Source organism: Paroedura picta, chromosome 10 (genome assembly GCF_049243985.1).
Source record: "Paroedura picta isolate Pp20150507F chromosome 10, Ppicta_v3.0, whole genome shotgun sequence".
In the NCBI taxonomy this organism is placed as follows: Eukaryota; Metazoa; Chordata; class Lepidosauria; order Squamata; family Gekkonidae; genus Paroedura; species Paroedura picta.
In genome coordinates this window covers 29,484,798-29,499,639 of record NC_135378.1, presented here as the reverse complement: position 1 = coordinate 29,499,639, position 14,842 = coordinate 29,484,798, and the positions used below count along the sequence as shown (strand labels likewise).

At 45.4% G+C, this 14,842-nt stretch overlaps 2 protein-coding genes and 1 pseudogene across 6 annotated transcripts in view; all 3 read left to right on the top strand.

Moving 5' to 3' along the window:
• NFXL1 (nuclear transcription factor, X-box binding like 1) overlaps positions 1–4,918 on the top strand; it is a 64,299-nt gene extending 59,381 nt beyond the window's left edge. Inside the window, exon 22 of the mRNA XM_077301904.1 lies at positions 2,992–4,918. Within this exon, the coding sequence (XP_077158019.1) occupies positions 2,992–3,165 (174 nt within the window). The 3' untranslated portion in view covers positions 3,166–4,918. The remainder of the gene's footprint in view (positions 1–2,991) is intronic.
• Positions 4,919–6,801: 1,883 nt separating this feature from the next.
• LOC143820024 (adenylate kinase 2, mitochondrial pseudogene) lies at positions 6,802–7,351 on the top strand (annotated as a pseudogene).
• A 2,765-nt stretch (positions 7,352–10,116) lies between these two features.
• The window catches only part of CORIN (corin, serine peptidase), a 111,459-nt gene continuing 106,733 nt past the window's right edge, over positions 10,117–14,842 (top strand). For 2 of the 5 annotated variants that reach the window (XM_077301899.1, XM_077301898.1), the window contains exon 1: positions 10,606–10,809. In XM_077301899.1, the coding sequence (XP_077158014.1) occupies positions 10,744–10,809 (66 nt within the window). In that variant the 5' untranslated portion in view covers positions 10,606–10,743. Of the gene's footprint in view, positions 10,137–10,312; positions 10,442–10,605; positions 10,810–14,842 lie in introns of those variants that run through there. The other 3 variants (XM_077301903.1, XM_077301900.1, XM_077301901.1) reach the window with 3 other exon arrangements.

Here is a 14,842-nt window from a genome sequence, read left to right as displayed (position 1 = left end):
TAATTTAATTCCCCATTCTTCCACATGCAGCCAGTTGGGTGACCTTGGGTTTGTCACAGTTCTCTTAGAGCTCTCTCAGCCCCATCTACCTTGCAGGTCGCTTGTTATGGGGAGAAGAAGGGGAAAGTGTTTTTGAGTCACTTTGGGACTCCTTAGGGCGGGGAGAAATGGGGAATGAATGAATGAACGAACAAACAAACAAATAAATAAATAAATAAATAAATAAAACCCCTTTGTCTCTGTCTGCAATCCTGCACACAGTAGGGTGTTTAGATCTCACTGAAATAATCCTTATGCAGTGTAGCCGTCTTGGTTAATTGTATAAGTCCTGCCTGAAAAAAATGTGAGGTTTTATATATGCAGTATCCCATTTGAATGGGATGTGAAATAACTTATATTACGTCTATGGCTGTAAGAACTCTGTTCTATAATTGAAGTCTAGAACCGAAATTGCGGCCTCTGACTTGGCACACATTGTGCTCAGATGGTGTTTGAACAGTTCAGGTTTTTATTAAATTGCCGCAGAACCAATTTGACTACTGTTCCCTCAAGCCGCATTACCAGAGGGTCATTCATCCATCACAAAATGAAAAATCATTTATTTTACAACAATAGTATTAATATGCATTTGTGATTATAGAAAAAGAGCAGGCAGTGTCTGCATGCTGGGTTCGCCAGATATTAGTCTGTCATTTTCATTATAATCATTAGTGCACATAAGAAAACAGGGTTGCGTACAAACCTCCTGGGCATCTAACTACTTTCGCTCTTGAGTTATCAAAATAACATTTAATATTTCACAACTTAATTGTAAGAGGTCTTTGTAAACCAGTATTTGAAATAACTCTTCTTCAGAGCCAAAACAGATCTAATGAAGGATGCCCAGTTTTTTTTTCTTTCCCTGTAATTTAAGTGTAGGGACTGCGATTCTCATTAGTAACATGCCACCTGAAAGAAAGCAAGTAACCTTCACACTATTTTCCTTAGCTTTGATGCTCCAGTCAAATGCTAGGGTGTCTTCAATAGCAGCTTCCTCCTTCAAGCTATTCTTAGAAAATCTGGAGTTACTGAGGTCACGATAGAAAGCTATCTTACAAATTGTGCGAACATAAACATGAAGGTGACTCTTCAAGTACAAGCATGCACTAAAGCCATAACTTTTCATTATGAATAAAACTATAGCAGCCTCTGGGGTAAACTCTAAACTGGTTTAACGCATCCATGACTAACATAACTTTTCATGCCTTGCTTTGGCTTTAGCTATGCCGATGAATAGAACATAAAACACACCAGTAGGATTACAGCTGGAAAAATAGCGTCTCCAAACTGCTTCCGTAGAGAAATGTAGATTTTCAGGATGTTGTAGTTCCCATACTTGTGGTTGGCTACCATTGACAAATGACTCTCTAGGCAGCCATGTGGGCCAATACACTGGTAACAGAGCTATATGAGAGGGTCTCAGCCCTACCTTCCCATGCTTTCTGTTGTAAAGGAAGATTGATAGCAGTCAGGCTGGATTCTACAAGAGAGGCCAAGAAAAGGATAGGGGCTCCCAAAGTGTAAGGAAGAAGGCATGCAGCAGGAAATGTGCTCGTGGGCTTAGGTCTGGAGAGAGGGAGCTATGGCCCAGTGATAGAGCCGTCTGTTTTGCCATGTAGGTTCATTCCCCAGCATCACTAATTAAAAGGATCAGATGGAGGGTGACGTGAAAAACTTCTTTCAGAGATCCCGGAGAGCTGTTGCCAGTTAGGAGTTGTGTCAAGTGGATGAAAATAGCCAAATTCAGGGCCAGCTTTGGGTAATGCTGATGGAGGAGCTATTACACCTAGTGTTTATCAGTATGTTCACAGAGTGCAAAATATCTTCCTATGCATGTATGAATGTATATTTCTGTTTCTATACTGCCACTCCTGGTTGCTGAGTGCTTTAAATGTCTAAAGAGGATGTAACAGGGGACCAGTTATATGATTCCTATCTTCACACTGTAAGAGAGCTTGTGAGAGCGTTTCTACCACATTTGTGTAACTCTTCAGATTGACATTGAAATAGAAATCTACTGAAAAGAATGCCAGAGGGAGGGGCATCTAAATCAGCTCTTGAAGAAGGCTCATCAATGTCTTTACACAGCTTAGGTAGTAATGCCAACTCACAGTGCATTTCATTGTCAAAAGGGCATTGTTGGACTACCTTTATCCAACAATTGTATTGGATCTACACCTATTGAGGATAGCTTTTTAAATTATGCTAGAGGACCACAGTGGATACGGCATTGCAAGAAGAAACTATGGTAATACAATTTTAGATGCACCTTTACCCAATTGGTGTTATTAATCAAACCTCAGTTTCTACCTTAGAGAAACCCGCCTCGTGTCTGAGTACAACATTTGACGTAACTTAGGGATGTTAAATAAAGCTCTGAGGAAAGATGATTGTAGTCTCTCTAGCATGATGGTGTTGTTCTATAGCCCAAGCTGAGCTCCATAAGTAAGTTGGGATAAGGATTCGGCCGTAAACAACTTAACGGCAGATTCATTTTGGAAGGTGGACACTATGGCATTATGCCCTGTTGAAGCCTCTCCCTTCCCCAAACCCTGTGATCCTCAGGCTCTACCCCCAAAATCTCCAGATATTTCCTAGCCCAGAGCTGGCAATCCTAAAGTGCATTGAGCACACCCTCAATCCATTCAGAATTTCATCATGTTCCATAGAGTGAGATACTGTTCAGTATTATTACAGCTAACATCCATTTGTTTGAGGCACCGTTGAAGGATATTTATGCAATGATGGGATCAAGTATCTTAACCCCATTTAAAGAAATACTTTGATTAAAGGACCATGTACCTTATTCGTGCTGTTCTGAATATGGAGTCCCTCTAGAAGTCTTATCTGTGGAATTTGTCTTGAGATTCTGTCAGTTTAGGGACAGTGAAGGTTTAATGTATCATGTTAAATTATTTCATAACGGTTTGTGTTTTGTTGTTGTTGTTGCAGGCCGAACTGGAGGCTTTTGAGAACAGGCTAAGAGGACGTCGAAAGAACAAGAGAAAAAAGGATGAAGTTGAAGTGGAACCATCTCTATGGCAAAAATATAGGAAAACAGTAGTGCTGCCTGTCTGTGGGATGGCTGTTGCAATGGTTGCATGGTTCATCGCCTACAACTACTGAATTTTCAATATTTGTTTCTAGACACCTCAGTGTGATCACAGATAGCTGCTAAAATATTAGGCGGTGCATAGTAACAATGCTCAATGGCGATTTTTAATGGTCCTCTTCTCATCTGGAGGAGGAAAAAACTAAACAAGACAGACCTCGAACATGCTCCTTTATGTAAAAATCAATTTAATATATTAAAAGTTCCTGAGGTAATGCAATAAACAGTTACGCACTCTAGGTGGTCGCGCCACGCCGTCAATCCCTTCAGAATCTCATAGAGTGAGATACTGTTCAGTATTATTACTGCCAGCTTCCATTTGTTTGAGGCACCGTTGAAGGATATTTATGCATGTACCTGGCTGACATAGTCATTTTTAATGGTGCTGATCTTTGGTGGGTAGAAGAGGAGACACCCCCCCCCCCACACACACACACACACCGGCCACACCCAGCTGATTTGTACTGACATAGTTGGCCATTCCCACTGCCCGTCAAGATTGTCATGGTTTTGATTTAAGGGGCAATGTGCATACAACCTCTGCACTTGACGCGGTTTCTTTTGCATACGAGCACCTCATGGCCTCCTCTTATGCATCCAGATCAGTCAATATATTTTTAATATTTCCTTTAACCCAGATGTCTGCTCTTGCTACAGTTTCAATTGTACTTTGTCAAAATTGAAATGATATTTTCTAATACAGCTCTGACCCTTCATACATACCCTTCAAGGCATAGGTTTGCGGAAAACTGTATTTCTGAAGAGACTTGTATGTCTCAAAGCTGAACTCATGTGAATTATCAATTGTATTTTGTGCTATCTTTTAAAATTATTTCAGTGGTACTGTACATGGGGAAAAAAACAACTCCATAAGTCACAATGTTTAAAGGTTAGTATCACTGCCCCTGAAAAAAAGAGCTCTTCACAAAGAAATACCACTTTGTTACTCTAGGAATAGCAATGAGATATTAGGCAATCTCACTATAGGAATGGTATATTATTGTAGTTGATGTGATGACAAGTTAATTCTTCAGATGCAGTTTTGAAAGTTATGTATAAACATATGGAATATTGCGTTAAGCAGGTACTGTCAGGCTGCAGTAGTCACTGTTCAGATGTCTAGCTAACCTTGTTAAATGTTTCTATTACCAAATTGGCAGTCGTTCCTGGGACCTTTTGAAAATGAAGGTTCAAGATAATTGCTTGAAAGTGAACTGTTTGTATCATTAATTATGTAGGAAGCCCTGTTGAACCAGATGAGGAAGTGTGTTAATTGGTAATTTGAGTGTCTAGCATGCATTCATCCGGCTTCCTCGCTGTACTTGAAATGGTTTTTCTACTTCCTTGAAATGATACCCACAAAGGAATTTGTTAAATCCAGGTCTTCTGGACAAGCATTCCAGGTGAGGTATGGGAGCTGCAGGTAGAGTTACAGTTAGTCCAAGGTCGATACTTTCACACATTGCTGATTTTAATTATCGCTGCACAGTACAAAAGTAAACTGTCACTTTATCCAGTTTTCAGGGTTATTCACCGTAGTAGTACATTGTGCAAATTTTGGGAGTATGAAAGTCGGAAAAGCCTTGCTATTTTCAATTTACTGTTTTTACAAAAGTGCGAAATTGTGTCCTCTTTTTTCCTTTGCTTAATTAAAAAAAACCTCTCTAACATTAGAATCAAGCCATTCTGCTATATTGTATGTTATTAAAACCTTTTAAAAGCTATTGACTTACTACCCATGCAAATAAATTGTCAGATTTCACTGTTTGTATGAGCCCTTTGGAATTATTTTATGCTCAATGCAAATGAAAGGGGATCTGTTTGCCAATATAAATTGTATGAAAATTTACTTGATTTGAATATTGGTGGGATCTCCTAGTGAAGTGCAAAAAGCTTGAGTGATGCTTGAATTTTTAATATGAAAGGACTGGTTCCTTTCAGATTCTGGATATTCATCTGAAAATGGCAATCACGTACAAGTGTGACCATAGAGCGGTTTGCTATTTCTTTGTAACTGTGACTATTTGCCAGAGTTGTGTGTATCTCATACTATGCAAGAACAGAATTCATTAGCTGGGAACAGGGTTTCATTGCCTTATATGAGCTCCTCATCTCTCCTTTAGGCAAGCAGAATAAATTTCACAAGAACAAGCAAATATGTGCAATGTGTTAAATGTATATAATTGTACAAGTCTGAGTATCTGTTCCCTCTTGCAGGTTCTTTTACAATCAGAATATACACATGGGCTTAACTGTTACAAGTTGTGTATTCAACAGTGGCATTTAGAATTAGAATGGTGTCATATTTATTTACTATTTTTATCATCTATTTGTCTCACTTGAGACTGGAATAGTAGAGCCTATCAGTTCAAATATTGCCACAATCTATTTGTATTCTCACTCTGAATCCATGCTTAAAAACCAGTCATCGAGAGAAGCTGTAGAATCCAGCTTTTTTCTAGTTGTCCAAAAAGTATCAGAGGTCTAATAGTCAAATGTGGCCAGTCCAAGTCTAGTACCAAACCGACATAAATTCTTCAAATTTGGGGGACACCCCAGGCTTGCAGGAAAAGCTTCGCTTGTTAAAAATAAATTACGGGAGGGGGGCAATACCCTTCAAACAAAAGTGACAACTGTGGAGGGGCAGGGAGCCTTGGCAAGTATTGTGGGTACCCACTTGCAGTTAGTATAAGGCTAGTATAAGAAATGGTAACTCAAATTTCATCTTTACCCAACTCCCCAAGAGCCCCCCGAAGAGGTACATATGAAAACAGAGCACATAGGACGCAACATGGGAAGGTGTTGGGTAGGTTTGCTTATGTGATGAAACTTTTGAAGTGTTATGTATATTTCTCCAGTGATAATGAGAACCTGCTTCTAATTTTAGGTGTCATCTTGAATACCATCTGCTAGAAAGGAAATAATCTTTCAGGTGTTAATTTATGTTTTTGAAATCTCCAGCTGCCTATTTCTGTAACAAGAGCCCTCCCTGTAATGTACCATGCATTACCTGCTCAGTAGGGAGGAATAAGATTGTTTTGCAAATTGGTCTTAAACATGTTTGCAAACAAGGAGAGAAGTATGTGGGCTTCAGGAAACTAGAGTGATCTCACAGCATCCTTGAACTATTCATGAACCCCCCCCCCCCCGTCGGTGATCATTGTGTTGTGCTTTGACTCAAATTTGCAAAGTCTAAAATGGCAATAACTGATGCCTGAATCATTTTGAGCTTTCTAGATGGTTGTTCATCTTTTGTATGGCTTCAGCATGAAATGTTCATCATTTCAAGAGCTCCAGAAGTCTTTTCTTATAGCAAGTTATTTCCCCCCACTCTACACACAACCAACAGTGTTTCTATCAGAGGTTCATGGACACCTATTGTGCTGATGCTTTGATTATATTTCTCTGTTGCCTGATCAAAATATTTGTAAAATAATGTCTGAAATATGGCGTGTGCAATAAAATAACAGCCAAATATTTCTGCACAATATATCATCCTGACAAAAGTTTACATTATAAAGTGCACAGAACATCCTGCAGTTAGGTGGAGTGGGCCAGGGGATCCACTGGGGCCACCGTAGGCTGGGAGGGGGACCCAGATTCCCCAGCTTGCTGAAGCATATTATGTATTTCACTTGGCCATGGGCGACATGCTGAGGGCCATGGTAGCCTCTGGTTCAGAGCTGGGGAAGAGGCTGAAGGAGACAACAGATGTTGGCAAGCTGATGAACGATGGGATGGTGGTGAAGCTGATTTTTTTTAAAAAAACAGCAACAATCTGGAAAATCCTCCCTGCAGAAACTGCTTCCTTTCGGATGGCTTTCCCCATGTGGTGTGGCAAGCAGAAATGCCTGATGAGCTCACAGAGAAGAGGAAAGAGGATCTAGATTCTGTCATTGAATTCAGCATTGCTGACTCCTTACTCATCTGGAGGATCACAGGATGGTGGTTCCATATGACAAGTGGCCAGTCATATGAAAAATTCAAGCCTGAAGTCCACATGAAGGATGGTGTAACTGGAAAGCTCCTGATCTGCTGCTTGGATGACAATGCAGTAACTTTGAAAACTCAGGTCCTACCACATGCAGACTGCACCACAAGTTGACTACTACACCTGACATGGGATCCACACAGTCCCAGTCCTCTGACATGGTGTTTGCCAGCATCTTGGCAACATTCTTGAAAGCCGCAGGTTGGTGAAATTTGTTTAGGACTCTACTCATGTCTGGCACTTCCTTCTCCTTTCCTGTCTTCTTGGGGTAGCAAGAGGGGGAGAGAGAAGGCCATAGGAGCGGTTGCAGTGCTTCAAAGTCCATAAATAAGGCCTTGGCTATTTTTTTAAGAGAGCATTCTTCAATTATCTTTTTCAATAGCCTAGTCTTGCAAAGCGATGGAAATCTTGGTGGTGGGAGATTTGGAAAAGCAACATGAAAGGACAGCACCAGCCAACAAGGTACAAAAGGAGGTAGTGTATCCTGAGCATATCAATTTGACCCCTGTATGCATCCCACACTTGACCCTCTTATGTCTCCCATATTTGTCACTTTAATAAGCAAAAGTTTTAGTTGGTGGGAGATATATGACCCATTTCCTCCCTCTGAACCCCTGCCAACGCACCTTTAAGTGTAGCAGCTGGCTTCTACATGCACTTTGTGTTCGGTCAATGGGGAGTACTTTGGAAAAGAGAACTGCTGTATTGCACATTGTTCCACCCAAGGATTGAGTCTCACTGCATTTGATGCTTCCTCTGCCCCCATGTAGGACTAGTGTTCTTCATTGTAAGTGATTCTTCCTTTCCACAACCATGTATCTGAAGATAAAATGGGCTTAGTAAAATATGGCAATAGTGGCCTTTTTCAACTTTACCACTGGGATCCCCTGAAACATTCTTCAGGCTTCGAGAAACTCCAGAAGTTGTCTGATCATGCAGAATATGGTTGGGAGGTAGAGCTGTGTACACATCCACGGTTGGCCATTCATAGCATAGAGGGCTGATGGGGAAATGAGAGACTGGGAGCCTTAACAGCTGCAACACTGACTAAACCTCAATTTGTTTGCTACTTCTTTCTTTTCTCCTGCTTGTCTCCTGCTTCCATAGGCCCAGTGACAATGCTTATATATTAATATTAAATAAGCTCAAATCATTTTCTGCAGTGACAGATTCTTGAGAGTTTTGCTTATTGTTTTGTCAGCAGTTCTAGTGAAAACACATTATGAAGAGGATAAGATTAGAATCTAGGTTAATAAATGACACGAGAGCATTTTCAAAGTCAATATTTGTCCTCCTTTTAAGGAGGTCCCTGGACAGCGGGAATTGTTTAAGATTGATGTGGTTAATTTGCCCTCTGGGACTGTACTGTAAAGACAACAGATCCTTATGATGTGTGCACAACTGGAGACTTCTGCCATTCGTATGGAGTGGTATCTGTTACTATGTAAGAAATCCCTGAAGTAGGCGGTATCCCCTTGAAAGTGGAAGGAAACATCTGTAGAATTTCAGAGTTCGGTAGTGTGTATGTGTGGTGGCAGGGAGAATGGACTCAAGATCATACTGTTCAAATAGTACACTTTAGGAATGTACACTTTTTATATGCAAGAACTTTGTATTTCAGCTACATCTTAGTCATGGTTTTTGCAGCTTGGCAGTTTAGGATAAATATGCCACAACTCTCTAAGTCCTAAAATATGCACTTTACTATTTTTTAGATACTCGTTCTAGTTGTTTTATAGAAACAGCCTTAAAACGTCAAAATCAGTTGTTAAATGGAGCAGCTGGTAAAATTAGTGAAATTTTAACTATTTTTTCATTCAGTGTGTATAACACCCCTCACTATGACATCTAACACACAGTTAATAACACCTTCCCTTCTTCTCCCCACAACAGACACCCTGTGAAGTAGGTAGAGTAAGAGAGCTCTGAGATAAACTGCTCAGAGAGAACAGCTCTCATAGGGCTGTGACTGGCCCATGGTCACCCAGGTGGCTGCATGTGGAGGAGCAGGAATCAAACCTGGCTCTCCAGATTAGAAGCTGCCGCTCTGAACCGCTACACCATGCTGGGTCCCTGCTGATGCACCAGGAGAGGTTGATAGATGCACGATAGACCATGGATAGACCAGTTAACTCCTGAGCATCTGGCTAGTTTGTTGCTGCTCCGAGAAACCTTGCTCACTCCCCCCCCCCCCCCACTCTGTCCTTAACTATGTATTGCTTACCAGACCAACACTTGTATCCAGGATCGATGGAGTTGAGTTAGAGCCTCAAGTGCTTTTTGTGGCAGAACTTCACACAGTTATCCCTGTCCCAATAACTGAAAGGCTGGAGATTCAGAAGGTGCCTGTCTGACCGTTGTCCCCTTTTGCTTGTGGGGTGGGAGTAAAGAAGTACCAAGATATATTTTTGTGAACCATCTTGAAGAATGGGATACAAATTGTTCAAATGATAAGCTTCCCTGATCGGTCTCCCTTAAAAAAAAACAGCAAGTGCTTCTACTGGAATAAATGTAACCCCAAGATGTCCTGTAAGGTTTGCCATCTGGGTAGGAGGGGAACACAGAAGGGAAACTACAGGACATGCACATGAAAATGTTTCCTACAGGCACCCCTGCCAGGGAGGGACCTTGGTCACCAGTGGCAGCCCCGGGTGGCTGGAGGGGCATTCAATTTATATCTAGAGCGACTTCCTACTTAAAAAACCCTCCGAGGCAGTTGAAACACTAGGGCGGGGGAAAGTGGTGTGAAGGCTTCAGGCGACCCCCGTGGACTCGTCTAAGCAAGAGAGGGTCCCCGGCGGATTGCCGTTGCCTGCCCGCCCCCTGTTCCTGGCGGGCTCCCGTCCACCTGCGTGCCAGGGCCGAGCCCCCTTTGTTTCCGCGGTGGGGCTGCCAGGTCGGGCTTTGTGAAGGGATGAAGAGCCATCGAGCCCTAACAGGGGAGGGCCCGTTGCGGGGCGCCTATTCCAGGGCGCAGTGGTGCAGGCCCTCCAGGTCAGCGCGTGGGCTTCTTGCTGAAATGACCCCCCCCCCGTCCCCTCCCTCCCGAGTCCCGGCAGGGCCCTTCCCGCGATCCGGGGCAGGGGGGCGAAAGCCAGCCGGGGCCGCGCTTGCGGGCAGACGCCAGCCAGGAAACTTTGCCGCCGGAGTTCGCCGCCGCTGCCTCGGTCCAGCGGGGAGAAGGCACGGTCTCTGGGCGAGGAGAGGACCGCGCGGGGAGAGGGCGCGTCTCCGGGCGAGAAGGGGCTGGGCTTGGCCGGCGCTGCCAGACCTCCCGGGCTTTCCAGCGGACGAGGCAGGTATGCAGGGCCGGGGGCTGGGGGGGGGGGACCTGGGCTCCGCTCGCTGTCCCTCTGGGCTGCCGGCTGGCTGGCTGGGGGCAGGCGGGAGGGGGCGGGCTGCGCGGCTCTCTTGGCGAGTTTCTGCCGATGCCGGCGGGGCGGGGAGGGGTTGGGGGTGGACTGCCGGACGGACAAAATGCCGAGCCGCCCCCGCTCGGAAGGAACCTGCCCGCCGCCCAGCTGGCCGGCCGTGGGGCGCCGCACAGCCCTGAGCGCGCGCTTGCAGCCGTCCCCGCGGACAGGGGCGACGCCGGCCGAGGATGTTGGCCCTGCACCAGCTGCCGCCGGAAGAAGAGCGCTACAGGCAGGTCCTCGCCCGCCAGCGGGTAAGGAAGCCCCGGCGCCCGCCCGCCCGCCCGCCCTTGCCCTGCGGCGCCCTGTGGCCCCTTGGCAGCCCGGCCTCAACCCTGCTTGCTCGCGAGGAAGTCCCGCGGGCTTCCGAAGGAGGCGAAGGTTGCCTTGAACTTCTCCCTCGCCCTGAGTTTCGCTCTGCGCGCGCACAGCCCCTTGAAGGTCACGGGCGGCAGCGGGGGCTTCTGTCTGTCCCCGGGAGACTCGCCCCGCGCCACGGTGTGACCTCCTCGGTCTTTCTGCTTAAAGTGAAACCTGGGAGGGGAGATGGACCCAATCGGTGCCGAACGGTTCTCCGGGCTCAGCTGCAGCCCAACAGGTGGCAAAACAGCGCCGAATGGGCGGGTGGATGATTTCCCCCGCTTTGCTTATGGGGAAGAGTAGGAAATTATGCCAGCACGGTCCAGGCGTGATCTTTTGCCTTTTCACACAACAGTTCTTCCTAAACTGTGAATTGAACAAGCGCTGGTTTTCAGCGACACTGGAAACCGAGATAGATGCAGCCTCCCCAGAAGTGTGCACAGGTGGCAAACGGGGGGTTGCTGCCAAGTAGCATGGCAAACGAGGCATGAGATCTTCCTGTACCCACTTCTTGCGCTACAACACATGATGGAGCACTTTATCCCAATATAATCTCTGCATCACTCTGCATTTCTCCGTGATGCTAGGCAGCTATTCAATTGAGCGGACAGATCCCTGTGCCGGCTTGTCTCTCTTCCCCATAAATATTCAGTAGCCTTTGGGAAACTGACTTCACGGCACGATTCTGTCCTGGATTTTAGTGCGTTTATTTATATGCATGTGCCGCGTAATCAGGGAGCTTTAGGGGTGCTCTTCATCATCAAGGATCAAGGCGGTGGAATAGTCAACCAGCCCTTTGTTCGTGCATCGCCCTCCTCTTGCAAGCAGGAGAGAGGAAGCGCTCGCGTGTCCTCTGTGATGTTGAAAGGGCCGAGATCACAGACCTTTGGCGTGCCGGTTTGCCAAAGAAACGGTGCTGGTTGCCAGGAGAGATGGGCGGGAGTTAGTGAAGAGATCGCCGTAATGGAGAGCCTAGAAGAAACATGGGAGGGGGCGAATTACGAGCTTTTGCTTCTATAGGTTGGCAGGATCAAGTCACCAAAGTTGGGAAGCAGCGCCTGCAAGGCAACAGGGTTCTGCGCCCCAGTTCCTTCCTAGCTCTGAAGACTGTACTGGGCTGCATTCTGAAAGAGCGGGTCAGATAAGCAGAAATGTTGATTCTACTGGGCCGTTAACACTTTGCTTGCCAGAACATTAGTGGTAGTCGCTGCTTCATTAAACAGAGACATTAGAACCAAACTGATTTATCCTTTTCTATCAACCCAGAGTTAATTATGCAACCCAGAGTTAATTTGTATGCCTGCATGCCTTCATTCATTTGTTGGGTAGGATCCCTGGGTGTTCGACAATGTTGGCATCATGTCAATACTAGGTAAAAAGGTCCTCTAAAGCAGTGGTCCCCAACCTTTTTATCACCGGGGACTGGTCAACACTTGGCAATTTTACTGAGGCCTGGGGGGGGGGGAGGTAGTCTTTTGCTGAGGGATGATGCCGTTGCTGCCTCATGGACGTTGCCGCTGCTGACTGCTCTGCTGGCTTTCCTGCTGGTGCCCCTGACTTCCTGCTGCCCACTGGGAGGCACTGCCAGCAGCAGCTGCACAGTGCCACACCGAGGGGGAGCCCCAGCCTTGTCAGCCATTGGAGAGCACCAAAGGTGAGTTGGCAGCAGAGTGGCAGGGCAACCCCCGAGGCAGCAGCTAGGGAGGAGGATGAGGAGGAGCCATGGCCCAGTACCGATTGATTCATGGATCGGTCCCGGTCCACAGCCCGTGGGTTGGGGACTGCTGCTCTAAAGCATCACTCGGTTTTACATTGAACTGCTTCCAGTCACTGCATTGCTTAGACCAGAGGTGGGCAAACTGTGGCCATCTAGATGTCAGGGGCTCATGGGAATTGTAGTCCATGGACATCTGGAGGGCCACAGTTTGCCCACCCCTGGCCTAGACTCTAGGCTCACTTCACCACATTAGGCAGTTCACATTTCTTTAAAACACCCCTGCATTGTAAAAGCTGACCAGGGCAGTTCCCCTGCATTTAATTGTATTCTAAGGCAAATACAGCCAAACGGTTTCTGCAAGGCTCCTGTTAATTCTTAGTTCTTTAGCCATTAAACTGCTTTTCCTCAGCTCCAAATAAATTTTGTGTTGTCAGTCTGAAGGTAGTTTGTTGTGAAAGAAACTTTTCATAAAAAGTCCGGAATTAGTTGCTGGGATGTTTGTGATTGCAATAGCACTTTTATAACTGATTTCCTCACCAAGCTACAATATTAATAATGCTGAAGAGGAAGGAGGGGGGGGGCAGGGACATTATGCCTTGCATCCCTTACCTTGTGGCCTTCCTCAAGGAACAGGTGGCCCAACACATGAACACATGCAGTAGTAGTCTTCTAGCATGTATAAAACCCAACCCAAGTTATCTTGATTTAATGCATTTTATTGACTTGTGTTTCACCTTTCTTCTTAGAAGTGACCCCACCCATAGATTACATATTCCCATGAAAATTAGGTTCACAGCATTTTCTTCATGTGACCAACTGACCTCTGATATAAGGTGGGGACACTGAGCAGGACGGCCTCAGCAGACGATCTGTGGAAGCAAGAAGATTTCATAAACTTTTCTTTGTATAAAATATATGTTGTGAAAGAGGCTGAATACCACACATAGAATGCTAATGCATTGCTTGTCTGTATTGCCTTTAATTTCCAGCACCACTTAATTGGCTTGGCATTATTCTCTCTTACATAGAGAGCTTTGATAGTGGGGATTATATTTTAAAATCCTGGGAAGGAATAGAAAAAAACTGCATATCAAATAAATAAAGTGTAAATAAGGCTGCTCCTACTTTCCACACCTAGTACCTAATATTTCTTTTTCTCTCTCCAGTATATTTATACTGTGAGCTGTCCAGTTGATCTAGTAATCTGGGATATATTTCAGTGTAGGGATAGTTATCTTTCCACTGCTGAGATACAAAGTTTGAGTCCAGTGGCACCTTTAAGACCAACAAAGTTTTATTCAAAATATAAGCTTTTGTGTGCATTCATGCTTTGTCAGGTACTGTATCTGTACACACAACAGCTTATATCTTGAATAAAACTTTGTTGGTCATGAAAGTGGACTTGGACATTGTTCTGCTGCTTCAGACAAACACAGCTACACACCTGGGGAGGCGTGGAGCCTGGGGAGGGCAAGGACCTCAGTAGGGCACAATGCTACAGAGTCTACCCTCAAAAGCAACAATTTTCTCCCTGGGGAACTGCTCTCTATAGTCTGGAGATGACCTATAATTCCAGGGGATCCCCAGGTCCCACCTGGGGACTGGCATCCCTAGGTGCCAGCTCCTGAGTGGGGAGGGATAGGCAGATCTCCTGTATTGAAGAATTTCTTCAGGATTTCCCTTATAATTGTATCAGGATGAAGGATGTGAAAATCACCTACTCAAAAGGCAATAAAAGTCTGGTCTTCGGCAACTTGTCTCTTTAGAAACTGAGCCCTCTATTTTGACAGCTCCTGGGGTCCTAGCAAATAACCTGTCTTGGAATTGGGGGTAAATATGTGGACAGTGCACATGTCAGGAGTAGGGGTGGGTGGCCCAACCGTGGCTCTCCAGAAGGCCATGGACTACAGCTGGCAGGGGCACATGGTAATTGTAGTCCATAGCTGTGCAGAGAGTCACAGTTGCCCCCCCCCCCAGGCCTATATGACTCCTTCCCTGAGATGGTTTCTCTTCCCTCCTTGCCAAAAGGGCAGCAACCTGGAGGGAACCGGAGCCCATTCTGCACCTATTGGCTGATGCACTTTCAATGGACTTTTGCAGCTGGATTTTCCTACGCAGAGCAGGAAAGTCTACTTCTAAAATGCACTGAAAGAGGGCTCAGGCTGGGCTGCGAAGGAACTTGACAGCCGGAGAGGGCTGAGTGGGGAAGG